This window comes from Mixophyes fleayi, chromosome 8, assembly GCF_038048845.1.
Source record: "Mixophyes fleayi isolate aMixFle1 chromosome 8, aMixFle1.hap1, whole genome shotgun sequence".
NCBI lineage: Eukaryota > Metazoa > Chordata > Amphibia > Anura > Limnodynastidae > Mixophyes > Mixophyes fleayi.
The window spans coordinates 129,815,740-129,832,844 of record NC_134409.1 but is presented as its reverse complement, the minus strand read 5'-3'; the positions used below and the strand labels follow the sequence as shown (position 1 = coordinate 129,832,844).

Here is a 17,105-nt window from a genome sequence, read left to right as displayed (position 1 = left end):
TGTTTGGATAAGCAACTTGTGCCATCTCTTTCTGTGTGTTACTTTATACATTTATGACCCTTAAGATATCACATATATTAATGTAATAATGCAACGGCTCGCCGTAAAGACATTTAATTAAGGATGTGTTTACATTGAGCAAATGGTAGATAAGACAGGACATTGCAACGGAGGGTAAAATCAGGAAATCATTCAACGCTGTTGTGAAAGAGTTTGTAATGAAATTGACCGTGTCTGCTCCTTCTGCAGAAGGGGGATTGCCAAATTTAGGAGACATAAACTTTTTTTGTTTTTTTGTTCCAGGAAAATGAACAGACTTTGGTCTCATAATAAAGTTTTTATAACTAATATTGTATTCAGAGTTACTGATAAAATATATATATATATATATATATATATATATATGTCAGAGTTTCAACAGCGTATAAGAAAATAATATATATTTATAGATATTATATCATATATTATATTATATATATTCATAATGAAGTTGTGGTTTTGGGGGAAATGTTTTCCCTACGCACATTATACTTCCTATTTATTGAAAAACACCGTTCAAGTAAGCAGCAAGATCATTACTCGTTTAACTGAAGGTGGTTAATGACAGTGAGATATGATTGGGTAATTTGCTTATTGATGAGAGCCGGATCAACCATTAGGCAACCCAGACTACCACCTAGGTTCCAGTGGTCATTGAGGGGCCCGAATTACTGTAACCCATTTTTATATCTGTTTATTTTTTTTTTTTAGCAGAGGAGGGGAATAATACCCAAACCAATATCTTGCTTAGGACCCCATGGGGTCTTAATTAGGCTCTGTCATTGATTGATCAAGTTGAGGGTAAATCTAGTTGGCTGAAAATTAGAGATGCTCAGGCTCGGTTTCCCGAGAACCGAATATACCCGACCTTAGCAGATCCGAGTACCGAGCCGGCTCCTTCGCACTTTTCGGATTTGAAAACAAGGCAAAACGTCATCGATACATCGTCGGATTGCGGGATTTTTGGATTCCTTTTTAGGATCCAACATAACGGTGGGTGGGAGGGAGGGAGGGCGGGCACAAGGACAATTCCATCTTGCACCATTTTTCTTTTCTGCCACTGCTGTGTGCCACTGTTTCCTAGATGTGCTAGGAACTGCCGTGTGTTTGTGCCATTGCTCTGTCGCTTACCATCCAGCCAGGTCGCTGCGGTCTTTATCCGAAAGTGTATGAAAATAATATTGTGATCTGTGAGGTGGTCAAAATTGGTCAATTTTGACCACCTCACAGATCACAATATTATTTTCAAATGACTTGAAATTAGTGTTATTGGGGTTAATAATAATGTAGGAACCAAAAAAAGAGCAAAATGATATGATTTTAGCATATTTTAGGATTTTTCTAAAAAATCCAAAACCAAAATCAAAACACGAGGGTGGTTTTGCCAAAACCAAAACACAAAGCTAATGCAGATCCCAAACCAAAACCAGTTCACGGGGGTCAGTGAGCATCTCTACTGACAATCAACAAGTATAATATGCTGCCTTGCAAAATCCTAAACTTAATGCACTATTTTAAATGTATGAAATATCACATTATTAAAGACCGTTAAAAACTCAGATGCCAATAAGCCTCCATAATGTAAAGATGACTAAGATCTGCACATTTTGATGACAAACAAATGACTTTGAATCCTTATCTTTTTATAACAGCAATCTATGGACAGTATACTGTGTATAGAATGGGATTCCCAGCTGTAAACCTAATCAGCAAATACTGACATGGGAACAAGTCGATGTGTCAGTAGATAAATCGTGAAGCCCTTGAACCATTGATTTGCAAACCCTCGTTTTATCAACTGGGTAAAATGAACACATTTTCATAACCTTACATACGGACATGGATCATTTACTAGTTTTGCCATGATAGAAATCTATACAATATGTTCTAGAATAAGTGTCATTAAAGCATATGCCAACCCCTAGAGGCACTTTACTAGTAAACAAACCGCCCCCCCCCCCCCCCAGATTGCAATAGAATAGGTCAGTAGACCCTTATATGGGATCTAGCTGCAATGTAATTAAATCTATCAATGAACTTCACTGATACAATATCAATAAAGTTCATTGCGGAAAGATCCCACATGGGGTCTATTAAACCAATCAGAACGGCTTTCTCATACTCTGACCAATCAGAGCGAAGCCGCACTGTATTGGTTAGTTCTGCTTGTCAGTCGCGGTGGGTCTAGGAAAGGAGCCTATCTGTGTTGTTAATATTGGGTTTTAATTTCGGGGGGCGAACTGGGGGTTCTTGGTTCATCCCATCGGATTAAAAGCTGGAGCAGAGACGGTTTCACCGACCACACAGAGTAGCAAAGATTTATCAGCCAAAACTTGTGCAACAATTTTTGATAGCTGTCTGGGGCCATTGTACACTGATATGATATTCTGCTGCATTATTCCACCATTATATCCCTATTATACCCTATATACCTCCAGACAGAGGCGTAGGAACGAATATTTTCATAGTGGGACAAAAGGCCAAGGACTACTTTAGGGCCTGGAGCCTCTTTTTCCTACGTTTGGTATCTCGTTTTACGACAGTTGTAACAGTGACTGTAGAAATACAAAGACTCCCAATCCTATGATTAGTTTCTGTCAATGTTTCAGGGGTTGGCCAAAAATGTATTTATACATTATTAAATAAATATTATTAATATTACGGTAATTACCAATTACTACAATAGCTGTTAGAAAAATAAATTCATGTGCTCATCTTAAAAATGTAAATTTTTCATAGTCATTAACCTAGTTTTTACTTAAGAGTTTTTTAAATAAACAAAGCAATCAATCTGTATTAAATCTACACTAAGGCAATCTATATTAAAGGACATTTAGTAGCTATACGAAGACAACCGATAATTTTATAAAGTTTCACAAGATTAGAACAGATACCATGACCTCACAAAGTAGCATGGAGGCTTTTGTGTACAAGTTCATGGGGGGGGGGGGCAAAACGCAGCTCCATTTCGGCGGCACTGAATTATACAGCAGCCGCGGAGCTGTCAAAGTAGAGTCCGCGGCGGTGCTGTATTGTACTACAATACAGCACCGCCGCGGACGCTTCTTTGACAGCGCGGTGGCTGCTGTACAGTACAGTGCCGCTATGTAGGGGCACTGTTTAGCCCCCGATCTTCGTGGAGGGGAGGGGTTTCTGGAGAACCAGAAACCCCCCCTGCGTGCGCCCCTGATACATGATAGCGATAAATACCTGGAAATACCGAGGTGGGCTAAAGAATGTGACAAGAATGACTTTTTATGCCCACGGCTGATGTAACGAGGGTGATTTGTCATCACAATTATATTTGTTTAGGTAGAGCCAACAAAATACCAGTGACATTTTTAAGATTACGGAGATTATTTCTGAAAGATCTATTTGATAAGAGTGCATCATACTGTCGTAGTGATAATTGTAAGATGACATTGAATATGATCACTTTGCAGACAACAAATCTTGTGCGCGGAATGTTGGTGGAAGATCCGTGGGCGTCCAAGGTGCCCCTTCCACCCAAAATACATATTATTTAAGGTCATTCAAAACTATTTCAGCCTGTGCTCACCATTTAACAAACATGTAATAATGCAAATAGCGCCCAAACAGCTAAATATTTTTTTTTTAATTGCATGCTCAATACACTGCCTCTTTTTCTGTTTAACTACACCTAACAACCAATGTGTATACAGAGATACTCAGCACTGATTGACAGCGCACAAACATTTACAACAACAGCAATTATATCTGTCCACAGCCGGAGAATCGTATAAGCAAAGAGATAAAGCAGACGTATATAATTATAAAAAAATATTTATGGTTCTAAAGTCCCCTTGAGGACTGCAGAGGTTTAAGGAGCAGTAAATGCCCTGTTAATTTCTCAACTAAATCATCTTACTTGAACCTCATTATATCTTCAACACTGCAAGACCGCCCCATTTAGTGGTGTAATTCAGTGCAATCATTCCTGGGGATGGTTAATCTAGCTGTAATTCAGAATGCTAACAAAGAATGACTTATGTAAGACCGCACAACGTAATAGCATAATCTACATATATCTGGTTAGCTTCCAATAAAAAACAAGTTACAATAAAATTGTACCGCTATAATATATTATGCAATTAAAAAAATCAACAGTGAAGCACCAGTTGCCCTATTATCAGTCGTAGTTTTGGCTTGTGGCTATAGATTTTGGCATAGACACGTCCCCAAATTTGCAACGTTGACCAACTGCAGTGCTACTTGTTTAGTATTCTTGATATAATTCTATGTCTCTGTTCTTATTCCATTGTATGGAAAAATGCACAGTACCACTTCTTTTGTGTGGTATACTTGATGCAGTTCTAAATAGCTATAGTTATGTCACATGTGCAATGCCAGGGGTGGGCAACAGGCGCCACCTTCCCCCCCCCCTTCCCGAGACTTCACATGTGGCCCTCGGCTCCTTCGTGCCTTATTGTCAGGTTTGTCATAGTGTGCAACACTTGTTTACAATCCCCGCTGATAAGTTATTACAGACAGGTGTCTCGTTCTTTGATTAAATGTATTGTTTTAACTTATTACTGAGTTTAAGAGTAATGTGCGGCCCTTTTGAAGGTTAGAGGGCAGTACCCTGCGGCCCCCCAAAGTGTATCAGGTTTCCCATCACAGTGCTATGTAATGTTAGTGGGTATACTGTTGATGGGCAGCACGGTGGGTCAGTGGTTAGCACTTCTGCCTCACAGCGGTGGGGTCAGGAGTTCAATTCCCAACCATGGCCTTATCTGTGTGGAGTTTGTATGTTCTCTCTGTGTTTGCGTGGGTTTCCTCTGGGTGCTCCAGTTTCCTCCCACTCTTCAAAAACATACTAGTAGGTTAATTGGCTGCTATCAAAATTGACCCTAGTCTCTCTGTCTGTCTGTGTGTATGTTAGGGAATTTAGATTGTAAACTCCAATGGGGCAGGGACTGATGTGAATGAGTTCTCTGTACAGCGCTACAGAATCAGTGGCGCTATATAAATAAATGGTGATGATGATATAATGACCTATGTCTGCCATCAGGGTGTAAAAATAGGAAGGGCAAAACTGTAAAAATCACTTTAAAATCCAAACCTACTACCACTCTAGAGGCTTCCATTAAACTATTCCACTTTCCTCTTCAAATACTGCTGTTTAACTCATCACAGTGACTCAGAGTACTGAAAGCTTCCCGGATACATCATTTAGCGTCTTACTACTAACTGCATCCAAGTAAGTCCCACACATCCAGCAGAACTAAAAAAAATCTTTAAGCTTCGGCAGATCCCACAGGAAATCTAGGATTTGCTGCATCAATATTTTTTTTTATTTGTTTTGGCAATAATGTTAATAACATCTTGAGAGAATTCATACAATAACAAGAAAACAATTATCCCTATCTTATGTATGTAATGAAAATTAAAGTTTTGTTAACATAACATATTGATGCAATGGACACATCACTTTGTATTACTAATCCCTTAGGCATGCAGAAACAGAATTATATGTCAGTTTCTGTTACAAGTGAAACGGCACAGTGCTTTCAATCTGTCACACATAAGTATATATATTTGGGGAATAATATATATATATATATCTCCCCAAATTGCCACCCTCATACTGCCCCATACATACATAAATCACCCCTCACCTCTGTACAGGTAACCTCCTCCACATCATTGGGGATGGTCTCCAGTGTAATCTTGCCCTGGGTGGACGTTCCAGTTGGTAAGATAAGTGCCAGCAGCAGAGGGTAAAGTGCCAGTTGTGCCATTGTCACAGGTGCAGAGGAGATACCTAAATCCAACGATGTTTATCACAGATTGGAGCTTAAATACACAACACAGTGAGATTGGAGGGGTCCTGCTGCCAATGGGTTAATATACAGAAGAAATGGAAAATACTCCAAGCACAGTGACCTGTGAGCTGCAGTGAGGGGGTCCTACTGTGGGGGCACCACGCTGCCCCCAGGGGGTCCCCGGTACCTGCTTGTAGGAAGGGGGCTCTGTCCCTGGAGACAGAGGAGGGGTCCAGCAGTTACTGAGTCTTCCCTAGCCGGCGTCTCTGAGTGCCAGGCGGCACATGGCACAGTGCCACCTCGGGCAGATCCCCTGTACTGTTCCCGGGCAGCCTTGTGTGGCAGAGTCACCAATATCCAGTCCAGGGTCCACTAGAAGATCCTGCCACAGTCAGTTCCCGTATTCTCTGACCCGCCTCTTCCACACCCTGCAGTTACAAGGTACACCTCCAATGCTGGATGTCACTGGTGTTACTTATTATAACACTGATACATCCTAACCCGCAGCTCATATGTAATCAGGTTATTATAGACAGGGGCTGGGGGGCAGGGGGGCATCTGGGCAGTCTCTTGGTGGGCGACCTTGGGCTGGATTACTGGGCTACCTCAATTATTTTCCCTAATAGCCTAAAATTCGCCTGCCAGCCCCTGAATATAACCAAGGTCACTATTATTATTATTATTTATTTCTGTATATCAGATGTCTCTATCGTCATTTTTTAATATCGCTACGGAACACTTTTGAGTTCAACTTTTCAGTACAAAAAAAAAACATTAATAAATTCAGCAAAACTCATATTCCAAATATTTTGAAATGTTAAGTATGTCTCCCCCACCCTAGTAGGTGGCTATAACAAGTACCTTACCCCTATTTAGTCTCCTGTCAAGGTCATATTAGCACCAGTGTCTCTTTAATTTTCTCAGTTAAACCTGCCAGTAAAATGAGCTTCAGACCAGCCTATATTATGGGAAAAAAGATGTTAAACAGGTTGTACACCTTCAGTCTACTCTAATACTGTTGCATGTTCCATGCAACTTTTGCTAAAAGCACATGGGGGGGGGGGGGGGTAAATGTATAAAGCTAAGAGTTTTCCGGCGGGTTTGAAAAGTGGAGATGTTGCCTATAGCAACCAATCAGATTCTAGCTGTCATTTTGTAGAATGCACTAAATAAATGATAGCTAGAATCTGATTGGTTTTTCAAACCCGCCGGAAAACTCTCAGCTTGATATATTTACCACCAGGTCTGATTCATCTCTGGTTCAAAAATAAGCACGGAAGTTTAGCGCAATTCTGCCCGTATTCAAGTCTGTGCGGATCTCGAGATTTATTTCAATTTGAACCTGGGTACATGTACGCTCTGTCTAAACATTATTTGCTGTATATAGACAGATGGAACAGACTGCAGGATACATATGTGCAACGTAAAGTCCCATCAGAACGCATTTTACAAAAAATATTTTGGCAAATAAATGAACAACACATAATATTATCTATATATTAATAGCATAAGTACAACTTTTATGAGTGATATATTTCTATGATGCTGTTGTCTGAGCAGGGCACATATATCAAATTAAAGATCTTGTAGATTTGCAGAAAAATATTGGCTTCAGTTTGAAGTTACTTTACAAAACGTTCGCCAGCCATTTACAACAATGCATTGCCATTGTCCTTTGGAAATGTGACAGGTGGCAATTCACCTGTGCACCTGCTGGTTACTCTGGAAACTGTGACAGTTTGTGAACTCTCCCTGCGACCTGCTGGGTGACCTGCAACTTGTGACCTGCTGGGTGGTCCGGAAACTGTGACAGTTATTTGCAGCCCTGCTGAGTGATCTGTAATGTGATCTGCTGGGTGGTCTGGAAACTGTGACAGTTATTTGCAGCCACATACTGTATATCAGCGCATCTTGTGAGGACCATGCCCAGCAATGTAACTTCGAAGGAAGAAGTTACATTACAAAAAATAGTCTATGCGAATGGGTAATTAAATTGCTTTTTCCAAAGTCAACCTAATTTGCGCTAGGCATAAAATTAAACACTAAGGGCCTGATTTAGATCTGGATATAAAAATAAGCCTGTTGTATAGATGCAAAAATTGATCTGTTTTTAAGTTTCTGCGGCTGTATTTTGAGTTAAGATACATGCAACTTTAAATCTAACATATAGATACACCTATTGCAGAGATGGAGCCTTCATAATCATCAATAGACAATGTCACTCCAGGCTTATGGGACATGCAAAGATGTGTACCCTGAAAGGCATAAATTAGGAATGTGTGTAAGTCAAATTCTGACTTATATTTTTGGCCTTAAGGGGATAGAATATTCAGGCACTTTTCTGTTGCGCCGAACAATTGTAAATGAACCTCAATGCTCGACGGCGGACTGTCAAAGGGTGTCAGTACTTCACAAGTGCAAGTCATCAACTATTTAATCAATTGGCTTGGCATAATCTCGTTCTTGGCTCTCCATCTATCCTTAAAAGTAGAGATGCCCACTGAACTGGTTTTGGTTTCGGTTTTGGATCTGGATTAGCTTCGTGTTATGGTTTTGGTTTTGGCAAAACCGCCCTCGTGTGTTTTGGTTTTGGTTTGTATTTTTTTTAAAACATCATAAAATATGCTAAAATCACATAATTTTGCTCTTTTTTGTTCCTACATTATTATTAACCTCAATAACACTAATTTCAAGTCATTTGCAGTCAATTTTGACCACCTCACAGATCACAATATCATTTTCATTCACTTTCAAACAAATACTGCAGCGACCTGGCTGGATGGTAAGCGGCAGAGCAATGACACAAACACACGGCAGTTCCTACCACATCTAGGACACATTGGCACACAGCAGTGGCAGAAAAGAAAAATGGTGCAAGATGGAATTGTCCTTGGGATCGCCCTCCCTCCCAAGATGGAATTGTCCTTGGGACCGAAACCATTATGTTGGATCTTAAATTGGAATCCAAAACTCGCGAGATCCGACGACGTAACAATGACGGGTTAAATCCACCCAAAGTTGAAACTTCAGTTTTGTGTGGAATTCATACATTAAATATTGAATCCAGAATATTACTTAGCTGGTGACTTCCACTGTCTGCTCTGTGTGTTGTTCCTATGAAAATAGACCACAGCTAGGACAGAGGGATAGGTTGCTGACCACACTTTATCAAACAGTCAGCACGTTGCCACATGCAACACGCTAGCAGCAGGAGTATCACCAGACCGTGGCAGACATTGGGAGACCCGCCAGATTTGGTGGACCTCTGTGTCACATGTAAGCAATATTCTGCAATAACGTTGAAGTTATGGATCTCCACTCAAAACTTTGAATTGAAAATGACATTTTTAGGTTTGGGGCGATTTATTCTTATAGTTTTTTAATCATTGAACGATAATGAACAATTTGCACAACTATTAATATAATAAAAGGGGCAGCACGGTGGCTTAGTGGTTAGCACTTCTGCCTCACAGCACTGGGGTCATGAGTTCAATTCCTTATCTGTGAGGAGTTTGTATGTTCTCCCCGTGTTTGCGTGGGTTTCCTCCGGGTGCTCCGGTTTCCTCCCACACTCCAAAAACATACTGGTAGGTTAATTGGCTGCTATCAAAAAAAAATTGACCCTAGTCTCTCTCTCTGTCTGTGTGTGTGTGTTAGGGAATTTAGACTGTAAGCCCCAATGGGGCAGGAACTGATGTGAGTGAGTTCTCTGTACAGCGCTGCGGAATTAGTGGCGCTATATAAATAAATGGTGATGATGATGATAATTGGACCAAATAGTGCAAATTTAAAAATAGTTTTCTCCAAGTAGAGAAGAACAAAATTGCAGCTGATAAAACCTTTTTCTGCTTTTGTTCCGCTCTTCTGTATTTAACAGAATTTATAGTCTATGAATGGAGCTGGGGCGATAACGGTTAATTCATTCTGCTGGGTAGTGTGGATGGGGTACAAGACATGAGAAATTTGGGAGTCGATAGCCTAATGAGGCAAATCTTCCGCAGAATAATTTTAAACGTTGAACACGTCTCTCTGCCCAACACACAAAGCCATCAACAGCCTGTTAAAGTGGATTTATTTACTCACCTTATAGTGACAGCTGCACAAACCTTTGTACCCATGATACCTAATGCTGTTAAAGCATAGCTGGCAGCGTTAGTTTTCAGGGGATTTTACTGCTGAGTTGATGCATCGGAGCACATCCTGCATGATACCGTCTTGATGGTTGTTGGAGCACTACAATGTCCATCATGTAATGTGTACTGAGGATAATTCAAAAGTAGTTTTGCACGTTTAAATACTGTTCTTAAATAAATATTTACTTTTGAAGACTACAAAATAAGAATAGATGATAAGAGCATACTTGCCTAGTTTCTGGTCCAAAGGGCAATTGCGGGGGGGAGGGGTGATCCTGCCCCCTGCTGCACAATGGCACAATCACATTATGATGACGCAAATTTCCCAAAACTGACAATTTCAAAAATAATTTTATTGCTTTTAAACTTACTTCCTTGCCCGATCCCCCCTCCTCGGTGACATCACTGAAAGGTATGCTGGTATGCTAATCTGTTTTACAACCAGTATATTGTCCTTTATTGTCCAAGAAGAGTTGTAGTAATGTATACAGAAATAAATATATAACTCTCTTGGAACATAGCAGAGATATAACATTAATTCTACTAAGCATCATATCATTTTTGGCACATTTACATATAAGACATGATTATATTGATTCCTTGGGGAGATACCTTATCCCTATAGGTTATTATTGGGGCCTTTATAAATCATTGACACATATAATCTGGTTCTAGTGGTTACAAATTCATGCAGAGGTCTTCACAAACATGGATTTTGGAAATGATTGCTTTGATGTAGTATGTTTTCCATAAGGAATATACACTGAACTCCGACTGACCCAAATATGGTCCTTTCAGGCCAAAGGGATTTTAGCCAAGCTTTTATGGTACTTAGGACTTTTAACTGGGCAATAAAAAATGGGTTGATCACTCTTCTGTGATTACAGGACATCTCCCCTGTAATTTATCTGTCTTCTTCATCAAAATACATTAACCCCTTGTTTGTCTACTCAATTTCAGGATACATTATGATCACATCAATATCTAATTTGCTAACAATACCGATGAGGTTATAATCATGATACATGGACAGTTGACAAATAAGATAATATAAAATAAATGAATAATAACTGCCTAAACAATGGCTCTAACCTTGATAGCTTCTTCGACAACGATATAAGTTGAACATCTCAAAGGACTCATCAATATGATAATGTGTGTAAAGCAATAATTCTAACTGTTCAGTACTCAGTCAATAATCTATTGCTTTAATTGCGTTGCTGTTATCTACAAATTACTCATATTATGTTCGTTAACCCATGCAAGACCATGGATATTTTGTGACAAGATATGTATTGATTTTGTGATTCATTGGTTTCTCCAGGAAATAACATTCCTCCTTCTTACTGTGTCCAAAAAATTTGTATCTAATTTATACAATAGACAGAAAGGGTTTTCACTTGTTACAATTTTGGAGCAGATAACATTTTAGAACATGATATAAAGATATATATGCAAAGACGGAAATAAATACATGTTTTAAATATTCATCCTATTGTCACTTTCAGATAGTCCATTAATTTACACGCTCACATTGGACGTGCAGCCTGAGGGTGGGGTCCGCTCATACTGCCCAAGGCTGCGGGCAAAGCTTTGGGGACATCTAGTAGAGGGGCGTGACCACATGGTCCAATAGGAAGTCACTGGTCTGAGCAGTCAGTTTTCCCCATAATCTGGCTCAGATGGGGCTATGAATCGGGACCACACCCGGCTGAACCATAAGTAGAGATGTTGCCTATAGCAACCAATCAGATTCTAGTTATATTTTATTTAGTACATTCTACAAACTGACAGCTAGAATCTGATTGGTTGCTCTAGGCAACATCTTAACTTTTCAAACCCGCTGGAAACTCTCAGCTTGATACATTTACCCCATAGTGTTATTCATTTTTCTGCTGCTTTATGGTTGAAAAATCAGAATTTAGTCACCAGTTTCTCTGCAGCAATAAGGGTCAACTATTTTGCAAAGTAGAGCAACATTGTTTCAACAAAGGAAAAACAAAGAGTAGAAGTGTCTGCCTTATAGGTTGTGGTGAGTAAACAACAGTTGACAAGACAGACTACTATCTTTTCAGACTTGCTTGATGAGTGTCAGCTGAATTCTCCAGCACACAATTAGGGTTGACGTCTACAAGATATGTTATGTTTTTTTCCACCAGAGGAATTTATAACAAAATTAATACATTTATTCCCTTTTAACTACATTTATATTACTATATAAGAAATATATAAATTGTAGAGTTTTTCTCTAAAACGAGATTCAGCCAATAATATTTATTTACACAACGCAGGTTATATTAGACAATGCTTTGCCAACGCAGTAAGAATTGGGCGGTACAATCAGAAACTTTTTGGGAGGTAAAACATTTTTTTATAATACATAATTGGGCCAGTAATAGCGTACTTATCAACCTATATATAGAACTACCTGTTTGACTTCACACTAGATAAACAATAAGAATATGATTCATCTCATTTCTAAATATAGTACGAAGCCAGAATCTGACAGACAATTAAAACCAATGCCCGTCATACTGTGTGCGCTTAATTACAGTATTATTTTTTTATTAATTCAATTTTTATTGAAAATGGTACAGCTGGTAGATATGTGAACAGTTTCATGCATATGGTTGCGTAGGTAAAATACAATGAAATGTTTCGCAATAATCTTTGCGAACAAAAGTGCAATCCATGTAAATAAACTTGTTTACTTCTTTATTTGGGGAATAAAGCTTGGTCTTTAGGTATTCCATTGAGTAAATGATGAGGTTTCTTTGAACTCCATCATTCTGTGCACACGATTTTAAGGGAGGTTATTAAGTTATTTTTATTACAAATAGCTTCTGACGCACATTGTTAATCATTGAGTTAATTCCACAGATTCCTACCAGTATCAGTGATTGTTAACTTTTGATTTTTATACAAAAATTGACATTTTGGGGCAGCACAGTGGCTCAGTGGTTAGCACTTCTGCCTCACAGCACTGGGATCAAGAGTTTGATTCCCGCCCATGGCCTTATCTGTGTGGAGTTTGTATGTTCTCCCCGTGTTTGCGTGGGTTTCCTCCGGGTGCTCCGGTTTCCTCCTACACTCCGAAAACATACTGGTAAGTTAATTGGCTGCTATTAATTGACCCTACTCTCTCTCTGTCTGTGTGTATGTTAGGGAATTTAGACTGTAAGCTCCAATGGGGCAGGGACTGATGTGAGTGAGTTCTCTGTACAGCGCTGCGGAATTAGTGGCGCTATATAAATAGATGATGATGATATGCTAGGTTTCATTTAAGAACAGGAAAAAAGGCAACTTATGTTTCTTACCCTTTTGTGTCATCATGCACCTATTTTTCGAGTCCACCCGTTTTGGAAGAAACGAGACTTCCCATTACATATTATAGTAATCTTCAAGGGGTGGAGACTGCGGATTTAAGGGGCTGTTTTGTGTTTTGCAGAATTCCGTTGAGGGTCTTGAGCCCACACAAAGCAACTTGATTTTTACACTCCCTCAGAGCTGTCGCCCATTATTTTAATGGGGTGTATTTTTCCATGTAAAATCACATTTATAAGCATGCATAAAAAGAGCAAAAAAAACAATGTTATGCATGAGAAAATGTAGACTTGTGACACATAAATGTCCCTTTACTCTCCTGATTTATGTAAGACACAAATTATGTTGCCACAGTGTTTTACGAGTAACATATAAAAGTAAATTAAGGGGGGCGGTGCAAAAATATATAGTAGGCATGACTTTCAAACATACTTGCCAACTCTCTCGGGAGACTCACGAATTCCGGAGACTCACGAATTCCAGGTAGGTCTCCCGGACTCCCGGGGGAGTAGGGCATTCTCCCACATCTGCCCACTTCCTAGTGAAGTGGGCTGAATCTGGAGCCTCCATGATTTGTGTCATTTTGCTTTCCTTGAAAGGGACGAGGTTTACACAGAAGTGGGTGGAGCTTTGCCAGAATGTGGGCGTGGTTAGTCAGAAAGTTCTGTGGGTGGAGTTTGTGTGAATTAGTAGTGAGGTTTGTGCAAATAGTTTATTTTGTCTGAATCATTGTTGGGAGGTATTTGTATATACTGTCACTGCTGAAAGCACACAGCGCAGAGTGTGTATAAACAAATGCTTATGTCCTCAGGCCCAAGAACTGAATTTCCAACCCTGCGTGAAGGAATGCATATTTGTTCTCGGATATCTGGCCAGACAGCATTTTATATTATGCATCAGAGTATTCGCACCCTCACATAATATGTTACTTTGGTTCATTTAATTAAAAAAAAAAAAAAAAAAAGTACAGCCTGTGGAATTTCCATCTGTACTTGATATGATATTCACAGTGATAACAAGTTATAAATACATTAATTTATAGTTGATCAGAACAGAAATTCTTAAAAACATACGTAGAACAATTCTTGCTGTAATAGGGCCATCAGACAATCACTTTTAGAAAGTAGGTAGCAATAGAAAGAACTTTGGTTCATTGTAAGCAACATATATAGTTATATCATCATGCCGGCACGGAGGGGGATTTCCAGTTGCTCAGGGACCCCCGTCCTCCTTGCTCCAATCACCACCAACCTCCCCAGAGAAGGATCTTTTTTTGTCTCTTTAAAAAAAAAAACAACACAAATTTGGGCGGGCCATTTAATCTCTCCGCTTCTGTCACTGTATGGGCTGTACGCAGGGGCGGATCTAGGAAACTGCTCTACCCGGGGCGATTTTAGGGGGGGGGGGCGATTTAGGCCCCGCCCCCTTTCTAATTTCTAAGGCTGCCGGCGGCTGCACAGTATGTGAAGGTCCGCTCGGCAGTGACAGTGTGCTGCCCCGCTGCTCTGATTGTGTTTAAAACACAATCAGAGCAGCCGGGCAGCACACTGTCAATGCTGAACGGACCTGCACAGTGTGCAGCCGTCAGCAGCAAGCCCCTGCTAGGGGGGGCGATCGCCCCGATCGCCACCCCCCCCCCCCCCTGGATCCGCCACTGGCTGCACGGCCTGTTACTACAGCGGATGACCTCTCCCCCTAAGAGGCAGCGGCAGGATCCTCCACACCATAACCTCGCACTGCTTGTTGCCATAGAGAAAGTAGCGCGCAGACTTGAAGAGTGATGTCACCATTACCTGGGTTAGTGGCGCACTCCTTTTAATGTAGTGAACCGTTTCATGGTCCCCTCTTCATCCAGCTATGGTAAGTGTACCAGGGATGGTTAATATTAGAGATGCATGAACTTCGGGGGTCCGAGTAGGCTCGCGAGCCAGCTCGTTATTTTCGCACATCCTCAGATCTGATTCGAGGCAAAACGTCATTGTTGCGTTGTTGGATCTCGTAGATTTTGGATTCCATAGATACCTCCGTCCCCAGGAGATCCAGTGCCATTGCTCAGACAGAAACAAGAATAACAGTGTTCTTGTCACTCTCCAGTCTCCAGTGACATTGCTCAGTGCCATTGCTCACACAGAAACAAGAATAGCAGTGTTCTTGTCACTCTCCAGTCTCCAGTGACATTGCTCACACAGAAACAGGGATAGCAGTGTTCTTGTCATTCTCCAGTGACATTGCTCAGTGCCATTGCTCATACAGAAACAGGAGGGGTAACAGTGTTCTTGTCAATCTCCAGTCTCCAGTGACATTGCTCAGTGCCATTGCTCACACTGGAACAGGGGTAGCAGTGTTCTTGTCACTCTCCAGTCTCCAGTGACATTGCTCACACAGAAACAGGGGTAGCAGTGTTATTGTCACTCTCCAGTCTCCAGTGACATTGCTCAGTGCCATTGCTCATACAGAAACAGGAGGGGTAACAGTGTTCTTGTCACTCTCCAGTCTCCAGTGACATTGCTCAGTGCCATTGCTCATACAGAAACAGGAGGGGTAACAGTGTTCTTGTCACTCTCAAGTCTCCAGTGACATTGTTCAGTGCCATTGCTCATACATAAGCAGGAGCGGTAGCAGTGTTCTTGTCACTTGACAAATATTGACTGGAAATGACTGGAAATTAATGTTATTGAGGGTAATAATAATGTAGGAACAAAAAAAAAGAAGCAAATTATGTGATTTTAGAAAAAAATATAGGGATTTTAGGAAAAACTAGGGATCCAAAACCAATACTAAAACCAGAACACACGAGGGTGGTTTTGCCAAAACCAAAAACAGAACACGAAGTTAATCCAGCTCCAAAACCAAAACCAAAACACGGGGGTCAGTGAGCATCTATAGTTAATATCCATTAAGCACCTGTTGGTTAATCTTGAATATTGAGCACACTGACTGTTAGTGAATAGCATGTTTCTCTTTTCAGCTGAGTTGAACTCAGAGCATGATTCTCCTCCTGTCCTGCTTCCAGTAGAGTTATGTGTGATTTGTATGTGTACCTCTCTCCCTCTGTCTCCCTGTTTATCCCTACTCACCCCCCCTTTATGTCACATAAATTATGTGTGTGCATCTTTAGGTCCCTTTCTTTGTTCCCCTTTGTATTTGTATGTCTGTGTTCTTTCCTGCTTTCACCCTATCTATGCCCCAGGCACAAACTTGTGGACGGGACTTCCAATTGCCCAGAAATTCCCACCCTCGCACTCTTCAACCTCCTGAAATCAATAACTGCACAAAAGAAGGTTACGTTTATTTTAACGTTTTAAATATTTACGATCCTTCGTTACAAAATGTGTTATGCGAAGAATGAAGCATCTTTTTATTGATATCAGACCAGGGTGTAAATGTATCAAACTGAGAGTTTTCCGGCGGGTTTGAAAAGTGGAGATGTTGCCTATAGCAACCAATCAGATTCTATCTATCATTTTGTAAAATGAACTAAATAAATGATAGCTAGAATCTGATTGGTTTTTCAAAACTGCCGGAAAACTCTCAACTTGATACATTTATCCCCAGGTATTGTGGCAGTACAAGAACAGCTAAAATACGTCTTAAACAGATTTATCCATGCAAGAGTTTGAAGACCCTAATCTAGAAATCCTGGGTTCACCAATGACAATAATTTTGTCTGCCCTCACAACATCTTGGAAATATATTATTATGCTCTTAATAATATACCATAATACATGCGATAACAAAGATTGGCCCAGTGCTGAAGAGGGACTACCTAGTGCCAGTGTTTAAGTATAAATAACCAGGAATGCAGGACGACTAGTCTTACATA

At 40.3% G+C, this 17,105-nt stretch overlaps 1 protein-coding gene across 1 annotated transcript in view; it reads right to left on the bottom strand.

Annotated features, from left to right (window-relative positions):
* The window catches only part of IL17RC (interleukin 17 receptor C), a 44,639-nt gene extending 38,419 nt beyond the window's left edge, over nt 1-6,220 (bottom strand). Inside the window, exon 1 of the mRNA XM_075183523.1 lies at nt 5,679-6,220. Coding sequence (XP_075039624.1) covers nt 5,679-5,801 — 123 coding nt within the window. The 5' untranslated portion in view covers nt 5,802-6,220. The remainder of the gene's footprint in view (nt 1-5,678) is intronic.
* Nucleotides 6,221-17,105: the final 10,885 nt, after the last annotated feature.